Consider the following 14250-nt stretch of genomic DNA (forward strand, 5'->3'; position numbering starts at 1 on the left):
ACCTTGTCCCTCTTCACTGCATTCCTAGGTGGCCAGAAAGAGGATGGGGTCAGATAAGACTTTTCCCATTGTACAGAAGAGAAACTGAGGCACAGAGTGATTAAATTGTCTGTCAAAGACTCACACAGTAAGATGGAGAAGGGTTAGTGCTACTACTAATACCTTGAGTTTTTAGAGGGTCATAAGGTCACAGGATCATAGACTTGAAGCCTGGAAAGGAGCTTAAAGGTCATTAAGTCCCACCCTCTCATTTTCCAAACAAGGAAACTGAGGCTGAGAAAAGTTAAATCACTTCCCCAAGGTCATACAAGTAAGTGGCAGAGCCAGAATTTGACACAAAAGCTTGCAGCAGCTAGATAGTGAGGTGGACCAGACAGGGTTTAGACAGGGTGACCTGGGCAATTTACTTACCCTCTACCTACCTCAGCTTCTCCATCTGTAAAATGGGCATAATAATAGCACTTACCACATGGGATTGTTGTGAGGATAAAATGAAATATTTGTAAAGACCTTTGCAAACCTTAAAGCATTATTTAAATGTTACTTATTCATGACTAATGTGGAAATATGTTTAATATGATAGTAACCTATATCAGATTTTTGCCGTCTTGGGGAGGGGGGAGGGAGAAAAAATTTGAACTCAAAAATCTTACAAAAGTGAATGTTGAAAACTATCTTTACATGTAATTGGAAAAAAACAAAATACTATTAAGTGGGGGGAGGGGGGGAATAAACGTTAGTTGCTGGTGTTATTACCAACTAGTATCATCACTTTGCCTTCCAGCTCCTTCCCACTGCAAATCCAACATGGTGTCCACAAAGGCCATTATTCTCTCTGTCTCTGTGTTGGGGTCTGGCTTTCTGTTTCTCTTTTTCTCCCCTCCTCCCCGCAGACATCCCCCAAGTCTTTCCTCTCAGCAGCCAATGCCCAGAGTGTTTCAGATTCGCCATTTGGGGTGAGGACAGAGGGGGGCATTGGGGGTTCTAACTCCAGTTTTGCACTGGAAGCCCAAGCTGTTCTCCATTAATTCCTCCAGCAGGGCAGAATATTTGCTGGATGTATGTGGTTGTCCTTTGCAATGATGCATTCCCCCTTCAAAGTGCTCTGGATTGCTCTGTTTTGCTGGTTTCCCCCCAATTCTGCCACTGTGTTTTCCAATTCCTTTCCTGAGACTTTCTGGCTTGGCTATTTCACAACCACCACCCTTCCCCTCTGTACATAAACACTGCTCCTCCCCCTGACCCCAGCCCCAAGTATCTGCTTTGAGTTTCCTTGGAGTTCTTACTCCTCTTTTCCACACGGTCTTTCACCCCGCCTTTCATCCCACCCTCAGCCTGACCCCTCTATCCAATTCCTGTTTGTCCTCGCTGGTTCCACTGAGTTCTGGTTTCTCTTGGCCTGAGCTCAGCTCTGGCTTGTGACTGGTATTGTGGCTACCTCCCTCCTGCGCCAGAAGACATGTGTGCTCTAGGGAGAAGGACCAGGGCATCACGAGAAGCAGTGCCATATAATAAATAAACCACTGGACCTGGAGTCCGCAAGACCTGGGTTCAAAACCCACTTCAGACAATTACTAGGCCATATGACCCCTGGCAAATTACTTATTTCTCTGTGCCTCGTTTTTTTTCATCAGTAAAGAGTTTGGGCTTGATGGTTTCTAAGGTCCCTTTAACGTGCAGCTAGGTGGTACAGTTGATAGAGTGCCAGGCCTGGAGTCAGGAAGACAGTTCAAATCTAGCCTCAGACACTTACTAGTTGTATGATCCTGGGCAAGTCACTTAACCCTGTTTGCCTCAGTCTCCTCATCTGTAAAATGAGCTGGAGAGGAAATGGCAAACCGCTCCAGTATCTTTACCAAGAAAACACCATACAAGGTCACAAGGAGTAGGACAGGACTAAAACAACTGAACAACAAGGTACTTTCCAGCATTAAGTCAATGATCCTATGATCTTCCAGTCCAGGTGCCAACCCAAACAACCTGGAAGCAATGTCAGACTGGGACCAAGGACCCTTGTCATTCAGTGGCCATTTCCCACCTCCCCCACCATCTTCATTTTTTCTCTGCTCTGAATTCTGACTGCTGATTTTACTTCTTCTCCGGGATGATGAGAATAGAATTCTAGAATATCAGAACTAGGAGTGTCCTCAGGGATCAATGAGCCCAGGACCGTCACAGCAGTCCTGGCCACATTACAGGTGAAGACACCAAGTCACTCGCCTAAGGTCATGCAGCTAAGAAGTGGATCTAGATAAATCCATTCTCTCCAACTAGATTGGAGGGAGAGTCCCAGTTTCCTCCATTCTCTCCCTCCCATGTACAACTGAACACATTACCACACTAATTAATGTCTTTAGCTAACTGCCTGAGTCCCTCTCTTGTTCTGACCTTCCTTGGGCCTAAAACTGCCCGTTCCTCTTGCCATTTTGCTACCCAAAGTTCAAGACCCAGAAGCCATTGGGATCATGGACTTTATAACTGGAACGGACCTTGGAGATCATGGAACCCAACTCCCTCAGGAGTAAGTGCCTTGCCCAAGGAAGTAGGTTACAGGGCTGGGCTCCCCTGAGGGTAGTTAGGCACGTGGCCAGGAACCTGTAGAGTGACTTAGATCCTTTGGGGAGTGAGGAAAGGGAAGGGGTAGCAAAAGTGGTAGCCTAGCCCCATATACTCTGCTTAATGGTCTGGCCTTTGGGGAACATGACTGATTTCCTCTGGCAGACTGCCTCATTCTAGTAGGTAACCAAGACGCTTATGTTAAATGTCTTCTCTCTCTCTCTCTGTTTCCGTGGTGTCACATGACTAAGGGCCTGGGCTGAAAGAAAATTGTAACTCATAGGTGGACCATCAAGTGAGGATCTAGGAAGGAGGAATAAAGGTCACCACTATTGCCTACAAAAGGACACCGTTAGGATCATAGGACAATAATGGCTAGCATTCATATAGCACTTTCATGTTTACAAAGAGCTCTATAAATAGTATTTCATTTTATCCTTGCAACAACCTTGAAAGGTAGATGCTATTATTGTTCCTGTTTTACAGATAGGGAAACTGAGGCAGACAATGTTCAAGTGATTTGCTCAAGGTCACACAGCTACATGTCTGAGGCTGGATTGGAACTCAGGTCTTCCCAACTCCAATTCCATGCTCTATCCACTGTGTCACCTAGCTGCCTGAAAGAGACCTTAGAGGTCATCTACCTCCTTTTACAGATTAGTAAACTGAGGGCCAGAGTAGTGAAGTGACTTGCCCAGGGTCATGTAGCTAGTGGGTGTTAGAAGCAGGATCTGAACCCAGGTTTTCTTGACTCCGAGATGAGCACTCTACCCATTATATCACGGTGCCCCTCACATCTCAGTCAGGGCAATGGGAGTAATCATATTCCATCCATCTGCCTGTCTTCAGGCTTCCTAAGTGTGATCCCTTTCCCTTTGCCCCTCCTTCCCAAATCCTCCCCTGCCAAGTCTTACCTCACCTCTGAGTTAAATAAACAGCAATTCAATCTCTGTGCTCTCTGGCAGGAGGGACAAGAGGGTAGAGCCCCTCGGGGGAATACATCCTATCTCTGCCTAGGGGCCTTTTGGGGAATGGGTAAGGTGGAAGGGAGGGAAGTAGGCGAGTGGGGGTGGGAGCCAATTATTTCATTTTCACATCAACAACTAGCAGCTAATGAGGGTGCCAGCACCTCTGTGAGGTCTGGCCCTGACCCAGTTAGAGAGTGGGAGGGAGAGAAGCCACAATTCTCTGTTCCACCTGTGGGTCCTCATCTCCCAGGAAGCTACAGAGCAACTCCCTTTGGATGAGGGGAGAAGGAGGGGGAGATTCTCAGAAAACCATTTAGCATTTTGTTTGAAGCCATCCCCACCTCAGCCCAAGGTAGAGCTGGGCACAGAAGGTTCCTCGAAGGCAGCAAGCTCCAGGAATTCCAATGGCTCCTGGAGCCTAAGCTGGTGGTAACAAAGAAAGGCCCTTTGCTCTGGGGGAGAAGCCAGGGACGAAGGATGCCTGAGACCCTTTCCAGAGGCCAGGCTGAATTTGGGTCATTTCTCCTACCTCCTGACCCCTTCTTTCCCTCTGCAGGCTGTAGGTCAGAGCAAGGTTTTCAGGGTGCTGGGCGCAGTACAAATGAAAGGAGCCGACGTAGAAATCTAAGCAGTTAAGGCTGAGGAAACTGTAGATAGTGGAACCATCCAATGGGGAGAAGGGAAGACCAGGGCCAGCTGATTGCAGCATTGAAGTCCCAGGAAAGTTGTTGGACAGAAAAAGGCTGTTTGCTACTTCCACTGAGACCAGAAAAAGAACAAGTGGGGTGACATTGCAACATAAAAGATCTGAGCTAGTGGCTAGGCAGGGTTGTCTTCCAAGATGGCCCACCAGTTCCTCAACAATAGCCTGGGGGATTTAACAGTCGGTGAGGAAACATTTTTTAAGAGCCTACTATGTGCCAGGCACTATGCTAAGCACTGGGAATACAAGAAGAGGTGAAAGAGGGGTTGAGATTGAGAGTAAGGGCAAGTGGAGCAGAATCTCTCAGTGAGAGGAGCAGAAAAAAGTGGAAAGACATAATAGGAAAAGTGATGGTTTGGGGAGTCAGAGAACCTGGGTTTGAATCCTAGATCTAATACTTAGTAGCCATGTGACCTTGGGTAAGTCTCTGCTCTCTGGACCTCAGTTCCCTTCTCTGTAAAGTGCAGGAATCGGCTAGATGATCTAAGGCCTGTTTTAAGTCTAAAGCACAGACCTCCATCAGCACCCTGGTCACTACTGCCAACAACAACCCACTAAGCTGAATGAGGATCATTCATTCCCTAAGGCAGGGGGCGAGCTAAAGTCTTGAAACACAGATCATTTCCTCCTGCCGGCAGACCCCTCTGGGTTGGGCCAAGCCTTCCCTTGGGCTCAGCTAGTCTTCCCCATCTGGGACAATGCCTCCATCCTCTTCCATTCCAGGCTTACTCAGCTGGGGTAACACCTCTACTCTGTAACTGGGTAACCCATTTATCACTGTCGTTAAAGTTGGAAAAAGGTCTTAGACATCATCGAGTCCTTTGCCTGTGAGGAAACTGTGGAACATAGAAAGGAAAGTGACTTGCCCAAGGTCACACATATAATATACTTTCCTAGTACTTTAAGATTTGCAAAAGACTTTTCATATGTTATCTCACTTGATCCCACCTGTGAGGTGTTGTTATTGTTGTTGAGTTGTGTCTGACTCTCTATGACCGCATCTGGGGTTTTCTTAGCAGAGATATTAGAGTAGTTTGCCATTTCCTACTACAGCTCATTTTACAGATGAGGAAACTGAGGCAAACAGGGTTAAATGACCCGCCCAGGATCACACAGCTAGTAAGTGTCTGAGGCTGGATTTGAATTCAAGAAGATGAGTCTTCCTGACTCCAGGCCCAGTACTCTTTTCACTGTTGCCACCTAGCTGCCCACAGCTACCTGTGAGGTAGATGTTATTATTATTTCCATACTATACATGGGGAAACTGAGACAAAAGAGCAAATGACTTACTGAGGGTCACACCAGCTAGTAAGTTTATGATGTTAAATTTGAACTCAGGTCCTCCTGACTCTCAGTCCATCCCTCTACCCATTAAGCCAGGCTGCTTCAGAGCTGTGGGATGCTGATACCACAATGACTCCAGATTCTTTCCAAAGAAGTAGTGAGTCCTTCCCACAATTGAGCTGGTCCAAGGCCTTACTAGTTAGGATAGGTCCTGAGTTTAAGTACTATTCTACCATCTCCCTCCCCATCAAGAAGGGAAAACAGAATAGCCCAGACCCTTGTCTGCTCCCTGGAACACCAGCTCCGCATGCCGTGCCCAATCCTGTATCAGACACATACGCTGTCCTAACTTTGACTAGATGAGGGGTGGTAGCTCTAGAATTCTGGGGATGTGGCCAAGATCCCAGGCTCCAAACAATTGGTGACATGATGTCGTGCATGAACTAGGGTGGTGAGGGCTGACGTGGTGAACAGGGCGGTGTTGACGGCTAGTAACTCAGAGCTGGCTGGTGGAATGTACTAAGGGCAAGAGATAAGAGAAGTCTAAGGCACCGTGTCTAGAAAAGAAGGAAACATCAACAACTGAGGCAATTCACAGCATCATTGGTTTAGAGCTAGAAGGGGCCTCAGAGTTCATCCGCTTATTTTATACATGAGGAAAGTGAGACCAAGAGAGTAACTCGTCCTAAGTCCCAGGGGTAGCGAGTGGCAGATCTGGGTTTCCAACTGAGGTCTTCTGTCTTCAAATCCAGCCTAGACACAAGCCAGTTTTAGGAAGAATTGAGGATCTAGGTCAAGGACTCTCAACATTTTTCTACCCTGAACCCCTTTGTCAGTCTGGTGAAACCTATGGACCCTTTCCCAGAACAATTATGTTAAATGCATAAGATAAAATACAAAGGATTACACAGGGAACCAATATAGTTATTAAAATTCTTAACCCCAGAATTTTAGAATAAAAGTTGAAGAGTGTGGCCTAGACACATCCAGAAACATGAAGTCCATGCCCATAAAATGCCAGCCTTACCTTCTGCCACTTTGGAGCTTCCATAGCTAGACAGGGTCAGCTATGCATATTATCCTAGGGCTCCAACGGCAGCCACACAGAGAAGAAGCCCTTTCTTTTGGCGTCACATGATTCTTACTGCTAAAGAACAGGTAAGAACAATCTCTGCTTTCCTAGCATTCTTGCCCAGGGTCTGAGTTAGGACCTTGGGTTAGCAAGCCACCTCACAGATGGAGAACTGGGCTTACCACATATTCTATATGCCTCAATTTCCTTTGCTCTGAATACTAGGGATTCTTTTGTAGGGGTATGCTGGAGCAAGCTCACAGGCAATTGTGAAATTTTCAGTGCAAGTGTTTACACCTCAAAAACTGCAAATGCTACAAATCAGGGTTTGATTTATTATTCTGTTGATTGTCTAGAAGACTGAAGAAAGTGATGGAGAAAATGTTAAAAATACAGTTTAAAAGTGGGTTGGGGTACATTTTTTTTCTGAGAGCCTGTTGTTAAACATTTACCAGCACACTTCTGCCTTTAATTTAAATTCCCTGCTAGAGAATAAATTCCTAGAGAATACTAGTTAATTGACGTGACTCTTGCATATCATTCCATTCTGACTTAAATGCCCCCAAATCATCTCTTGCCCCTGCTAATCTGGCCTAGTTCCTCTCTCCTCTCACACTTCAGCCCCAATAGGGTCTGCACAGGAATTGGCCCAACCTGGAAAAATGACAGGTTGGGCTTATTCCAGACTGCACTGAAGCTGAAGCTCTGAATGGATCTTCAGTGGGAGGAAGGGAGAAGGAGAAAGAAAGGAGTGTGATTTCAAGTTTTCCATGGATAGAGAAAGGGGCCAGTTAAGGATGGAACGAAAGTGCCTTCCTGGTGCGGAGGGCAACCCAACGTCTCCTCCACGCACATGAAGAAGGAGACGAGGCAGGGGCACATCCAAAGCTCTCAGCCCAGACCCAGGGGGTGGGTAGGGAGGAGGGACTGCAGACTTAGCTGGGCAGACAGTGAGTCCTGGCTCTTCTTTGGGGCAGCAGTCCCACCCCACCTCACCCAACCCCCCTAAACCCCCCTGTATCCCCAGGCTGCCATGGCAGACCACCAGCTCAGACCGGAGCCTCTGCTCTGGTGGCCCCACATCAGGAGGTCCCATTCCCACAATCCTCCAGGGGGTTTTCATACCCTCCCCAAAAGACACACACACACACACACACACACACACACACACACACAGCCACACTCACTGAGAATAACCCCACTCCCCTCCGAAACCAAAGCTAGGAGCAGCACGTGGTGGGGGGTGAGGGGAAGAGGAAAGAGGAGGAAGAAAAGGAGGGGGGCCCAAAAGGCTGCAACAAAGGCAAAGTCTGTGACTCAGGCCTGGGGAAGCTGACGGCCCCAGGAGACCGAGTCTACAGGACTCTGAGTGTCGGCACACTAATGACTTACAGAGACTGGAGGTTGGGCAGCTCCCACAATGCCTCAGCAGGGATTCTACTCAGCTGGTTATTCTGCAGCATCCTATAATTAGAACAGAAAAGGGTCTTTAACACACACATACACGGTGCATGGCATCATGGGGTTCTCCTTCCCAGTCCAGGTCCTTTCTGTCTCTTCCTAGGGCCATAAGGGAGCCTCAGGCCTGGCTCCCCTTCCTCATTAGCGTAAGACAATAAGGCAGAAAGATTAGCCACAGCATAATGAGGTTAAGAGGGGCCAGCTGTGTGGCTGCAGAAAGGCAGACAGTCTCTCCCACTGTGTAGCTCTGTAAAGGATATCTGGGCCCCAGGTTGCAGTTGGAGTTGGGTGCTTAGGAACAGGAAAGATACTCTATAAGTTGGGCTGGGCTGAGGACCAGCACTCTTGAAGCCTTGTCTCAGTTTGACCAGGAGGAAGAGAGATAGATCTCGGCTCTCCTCAGCAGGACGCAGCTTCCCCATCGGTAAAACTGGGAGAAAGTGGTTTCTTTCTAGGGAGTGAGTAGAGGTGAGACCTCTGGGTAAAAGATTCCTTTCGGGAGACCTTCAGTCACTGCTGCTGAGAGAGGTCTCTGGGTGCAGATCCCTGTACTCCTTATTAAGCACCACTGTGCTAACTGCTGGGGATACAAAGGAAGGCAAAAATAGCCCCTGCCCTCTAGGAGCTTACAGTCTAACGGGATGGCTGGAAGGAAAGACACAACATATAAACAACTATATACAAACAAGATATATACATGTTAATTCGGAGATATTCTCAGAGAGAAGGCACAAAACAAGCTGTATTTAATAGTCATTTCACATAAAATTGTCCTTTTTGTTCATTTATATATGGAAATGTTGGTGTGTTGATGTTCATATTTTTAAAAGAAAAAATTTTAAATAGAATGTAAGCTCCTTGGGCTCAGCACTGTTTTCATTTTTGCCTTTTTATCCTCAGTGCTCAGGATACTTCCTAGCACATACTTCCTAGACTGAACTGTTGTTCAGTCATTTTAGTCGTGTCCGACTCTTTGTGACCCTGTTTGGGCTTTTCTTGGAAAGGACATTGACAAGATGGAATAAGACCATAGAAGATAATCAGAATGATGAGGGGAAATGAAATCATACGATTTATATGAAGGAATTTTGGAGGGTTAGTCCCCCAAAGAGAAGACTTAAGAGGGACATGACAATTGTCTTCCAATATTGAAGAACTGTCACATGGGAGAGGGATTAAGTTATTTTGTTTGGTTATCAACGGCAGATTTATAACCCATGCATGAAAATTACAGGGAGATAGATTTTGGTTCAATGTAAAGAAAAATTAAAGCACAGCTAGGTGGTGAAGTGGATAGAGTGAGGAGCTTGTAGTTAGGAGGAATCCTCTTTCTGAATTCAAATCCAGCCTCAGACACTAGCTGTGTGACCCTGGGCAAGTCACTTAACCCTGTTTGCCTCAGTTTCCTCATCTGTCAAATGAGCTGGAAAAGGAAATGGCAAACCATTCCAGTATCTTTGCTAAGATGAGGTCATGAAGAGTTGGACACAGATGAAAAATGACTGAACAACAAAGGAAAAAGTCCCTTAGAACATACAAATATGTGTTAGGAATCTATGATATTGTCAGCATAGAGAACTCCCACCATCAACACGGGTGTTAATCCCTCCCTGGAGCCTTCCATCCCACTATCATCCTCTAGCCCTTCTGTCCTGTGTGGCCAAACTCCTGGAAAAGGCCCTCCACTTGCTTTCCTCTCCCCCTCTTCTTAACCCCTTCCAATCCAGCTTCCCCCCTCACCATTTCACTGAAACTGCTCTCTCCAAGTCACCAATGATCTCTTCGTAGCCAGATATAATGGCCTTTCCTCCATCCCCATTCTCCTCAACCTCTCTGCAGCCTTTGACACTATTGATCATCCTCTCCTGCCCCACTAACTTGGTAGGGAACTAGTCTTGGATTTGAGGTCATGAGATGACTTCTGTCATATCCCTAGAGCACCCCAGCACAGTGTCTGCCACATTAATCAATACTGGCGTGATTGAACTGAGCTTGACTCTTAATTCGGAAATTTACTAGCTGTGTGACCACGGGCACCTTTCTGAGCCTCAGTTTCCCCATCTCTAAAATAGGGATAATATCACCTGTATTGCCTTCCTCAGAGTGTTTTAATCAAAGTGTTTTGTAAACCTAAATAAGTCTGAGCTATCATTATTTCTTATACAGCAAATTGTGACAAATGCCTGAAAAAGCTGGGATTATCCACCAGGACCCACCTGTTATTTAAGAAAGAAATGCAGGGGAGTAAATGAAGTAGTGAGATGATGTCTTTAAAGTTCTGTGTAAACCCTAACGTACTGTTTCCATTGTTATCTCTAACACTTTCTTAAGTTCTTAAAATTTGAAGAGAATTGTCATATCCCTCCTAAATCTTCTTTTTTGGGGGACTAAACCTCCAAAATTCCTTCATATAAATGATAGGCTTTCATTTCCCCTCATCATTCTGGTTTCACTTCTATGGCCTTATTCCATCTTGTCAATGTCCCTTCTAAGAAGTGGTGTTTGGATTTGAACATGCTATTCCAGATCTGATTTAACCAGAGCAGACATCACAATGGATGACCACCTCCTTCCTTCTGTTTTCTATTAATACAGCCTCAGATTGTACTTAGAGGCAACACAGAGGAAGCCCTAATGTGACATTTGATCCTATGTGCCTCATCTTCTCATTTCTCTAGCAAAGTAACACAGCGGATAGAGCACTGGGCCTGGAGTCAGGAAGTTTTGAGTTCAAATCCAGCCTCAGACATTTACTGGTTGTATAACCTTGAGCAAGTCACTTAACCTCTGTCTACCTCAGGTTCCTCAACTGTAAAAGGGGGATCATACTAGCATCTACTCCCCAGGGTTGTTGAGGATCAAATGAGATATTTGTAAAGTGCTTAGCACAATAACTGGCACATAGTAGGTGTTTAATAAATTCTTATTCTCCTCCCCCTTCCTTCTACCATATACCCAAATGGAGAACAAGCTCCAGAAATGAACTAATGCACTCCCCAACCCTGCCAATAGACAGGAAACATTGCTTAAACATATCCTGATTGAGGTTTGGAAAAAAGAAATTCTATTTCCTTTTCCTATCACTGTTATAGGGTCAGGAGCAAGAAGGCCCCAGAAGGCCATCATGTGAGAAATGGGCATGCCCAGAGAAGCCCAGGTTACACTTGCAGGAGTGGCCAAAGAGCAGAAGAGGTGAGACCGGATCAAACAAACCAACTCTGCACCCCGGTCAACTTGTCCATCTAAGCTTTGTACCTACTCTAGTGTGATAAAACTCCCTCCTTAATTACCTCAATTAATTAAGATAAATTAATTACATTAATCAAGCCAAATGCCTAAATAATGGTCTATTTATATAATGGAATATTATGGAGCCACAAAATATGGAACCTACACAAAGAAATATGGAAAGACATATATGAAAGTGATGCAAAAGGGACTTAGCACAGGACATTGACTAAAGCTATATTGTTAAGCATAGAAGAAAAGAAAAAAGGAAAGAAAACCAGGCCAGAGCTAGGCCTGGAAGGGAGCCCAGAACAAAAACATCTTATTTGTTTGTTTCTTGTTTGTAGATTCTTTTGTTTCTGCCTTTTTAATGGCCGGGAGGATTCTAGTGAGATTTTTGCCCCTTGTTTTATATGTTTATAATTATGTTGTGTGTAATTATATTATAGATAATAGAGCTAATTTTTTAGATAATAGAGCTTATAATTTTTTAAAAGACAACTTTTTAAAATTCACCTAGATAAAGAACAAAGCAAGAGGAGATTAGTGGACTACAATGCTCTGAGAAACTGTAAAGCTCCTTTAATGACCCCAAACTTGTCCTAGAAACAAAGATCCATCTTTTTAATATCGATATACCAGTGCTGTTGAATGACAGCAGAGATATAGAACACACCAGCCTTGGAGGAATGGAAAATGAGCATCACACAGAAGGCCACAGAGAAGCACGGGGTGGGTGTGAGCAGGATGCAACAAAGACCTTTGAGAGAGAACAGAAAAAAGGGAGATGGTTGGTTGTGTGGTGAGAGACAGGGATGCCAGGTGCAGTGCTCCACTGGTCCCCTTGCAACATCAGGAGAAAAGGAGGAAAGCCTCCAGCACACTGCGTGGAACCCCTTTAGCAAACCTAAGGGAGGACATGGATAAGAGAGGCACAAATGCGGAGGCATGGACGGGCTCTAGGGAACAAGGTTACAATCTGCAAAGTTGGAGGGGGTTTGTGTCAGTTCATGAAAATAAGTGAGAGTCTTACATAGGGTGCTCCAAAAGTCTTAGTGCAGTTTTAAGATTTAAGAAGCCACATTAAGACTTTTGGGACACCTGGCATGTATTTCTAGCCACCAGGTCACATCTCGCCAGATACTCAGTAGGGGCTAATTTTTTGCCCCTCCCCTACAGTGACCCTGTGTTTCTATTGTTTCTTTGCACAATCTGCACCCATCACTAAGTACAGGCTCCTTAAAAATGACTAGTGTAATTTCTGGTTGTGATGAGCAGATGCTAAATTGCCATCACAAACTCCATTTCCATAAACAAATCCACATGACTCAGAAATTTGTTTGCTGCTTACTTATTGATGTATTGTTGGCTGAGTTCATGTGAACATCTCCCACAGAGACATTTTGGTTCCTCTGTTGAATCTTGGAAATTTCATAGGCTCCACTTGGGTTACATTTGACAGATCCAATGGTGTGTGCCTTTACCATTATTCAATGAAGTGATGTATGCTTGTTTCAAAAGTATTTCTACAGATTTTTAAAAAATCATTTATCATGGGGTAGCTAGATGGCACAATGTTTAGAGCACCAGCCTTGAAGTCAGGAGGACCTGAGTTCAAATCTATCCTTAAACACATAACACTTAGTAGCTGTGTGACCCTGGGCAAGTCACTTAATCCCATTGCCTAGTCAAAAAAAAATCATTTATCATGTAGTCTGACGATATCTATCAATCTTCTTCCTCTTTTTTTTTTGATGAAGAAGTGTTTGTCTTTCTGAGGAGGAGGAGGAGCCCTGGATTTCATTAATATTTATACAGTTTTTTGTTAGGGTATTTTCCAGGTCTGTTATGCTCCATTTTATATTTCTGAAAGAGTTCATTAAGACTAGTATTGCATAAATTTCAATTACTTTGATTGTGTTCTTCCTACTGAACTTTGACTTCAGGACACCTGTAAGTCTCTTAACATTCAACCATGCTAATATAGAAATATGTTTTGCATGACTTCCCATGTATAATTAATATCATATTGCTTGCCTTCTCAATGGGTGTGGATAAGCTGGAGGGAGGGAAAGAATTTGGAACTCAAATTTTTTTAAAAATAAAATAAATAAAGAGATAGATTAGGTTTTGTTTTGTTTTGTTTTTAAAAGAAACCATATTCAGCATGACTTTCTTCTTGATAGACTTATGTTCTGTGTGTCTTGCTCAGAGGAGACCAAGGTATTTGTGTTGCCTTCATCCATTGGTTGATTTGGTGTCCAGATTCATGTTCAAAGCCATTGGTTTCTATGTTTCCTTGGCACACATTGAAAATTTTATACTTGAGTGCAAATGACATTTGGATATAATTGGAAAAACACTCCATGCTGGTTCTAAAGTGTTTTTTACACTTTCTGTCAAATATTGTAAGAGGTTACATTTGTTTATAATGGTTGTACCAAATATCAGCTTTTACAAATTGCTTTGGTATGGTTGGCAAACTGAATTCATGCCATGAAACTCGATAGGGACTTTCTGAAGTTCTAGTCTAAGTATTTTCATCTCCTTTTTAAAATCACTTGAAACATTTTTGTCATATTTCATTATTAGATATAATTTTTGTGTTTTTGTTATGTTTCATTATTAGATATAATTTCTGGAGTTCGCATTAAGTGAAGATTTTTGATAATCTCAGGTTCTTCAACTCTTCCTTCTTCATATTTTAATAGCTGCTTTATTTCAACAAATCTAGGTTTAGGAATGAAGTTATCTCTGCACTCACCAGCAATACATTATTGTATGACTTAGAGTGGAGATAAACCACTTTGGTGAAAAGCAAGCATGAAGCCCTTACCTATAACTGGTAACATCTGTTTCCAATTTTGTTATGAATATAACAAGAATATGAAGATATTCTTGTCTTTAGCCCATTTCATGCACCTTTATAATTTGTTGGCCTTAGGACTTAAGTATTTTCAGCAAGTGGGACATCCATC

At 44.0% G+C, this 14250-nt stretch overlaps 1 protein-coding gene across 1 annotated transcript in view; it reads right to left on the reverse strand.

Annotated features, from left to right (window-relative positions):
* The window catches only part of LGR6 (leucine rich repeat containing G protein-coupled receptor 6), a 159410-nt gene that overhangs the window by 85111 nt on the left and 60049 nt on the right, over positions 1–14250 (reverse strand). Inside the window, exon 4 of the mRNA XM_027843436.1 lies at positions 7976–8047. Coding sequence (XP_027699237.1) covers positions 7976–8047 — 72 coding nt within the window. The remainder of the gene's footprint in view (positions 1–7975; positions 8048–14250) is intronic.

This window comes from Vombatus ursinus, unplaced genomic scaffold, assembly GCF_900497805.2.
Source record: "Vombatus ursinus unplaced genomic scaffold, bare-nosed wombat genome assembly UNPS02014909.1, whole genome shotgun sequence".
NCBI classification, from domain to species: Eukaryota; Metazoa; Chordata; class Mammalia; order Diprotodontia; family Vombatidae; genus Vombatus; species Vombatus ursinus.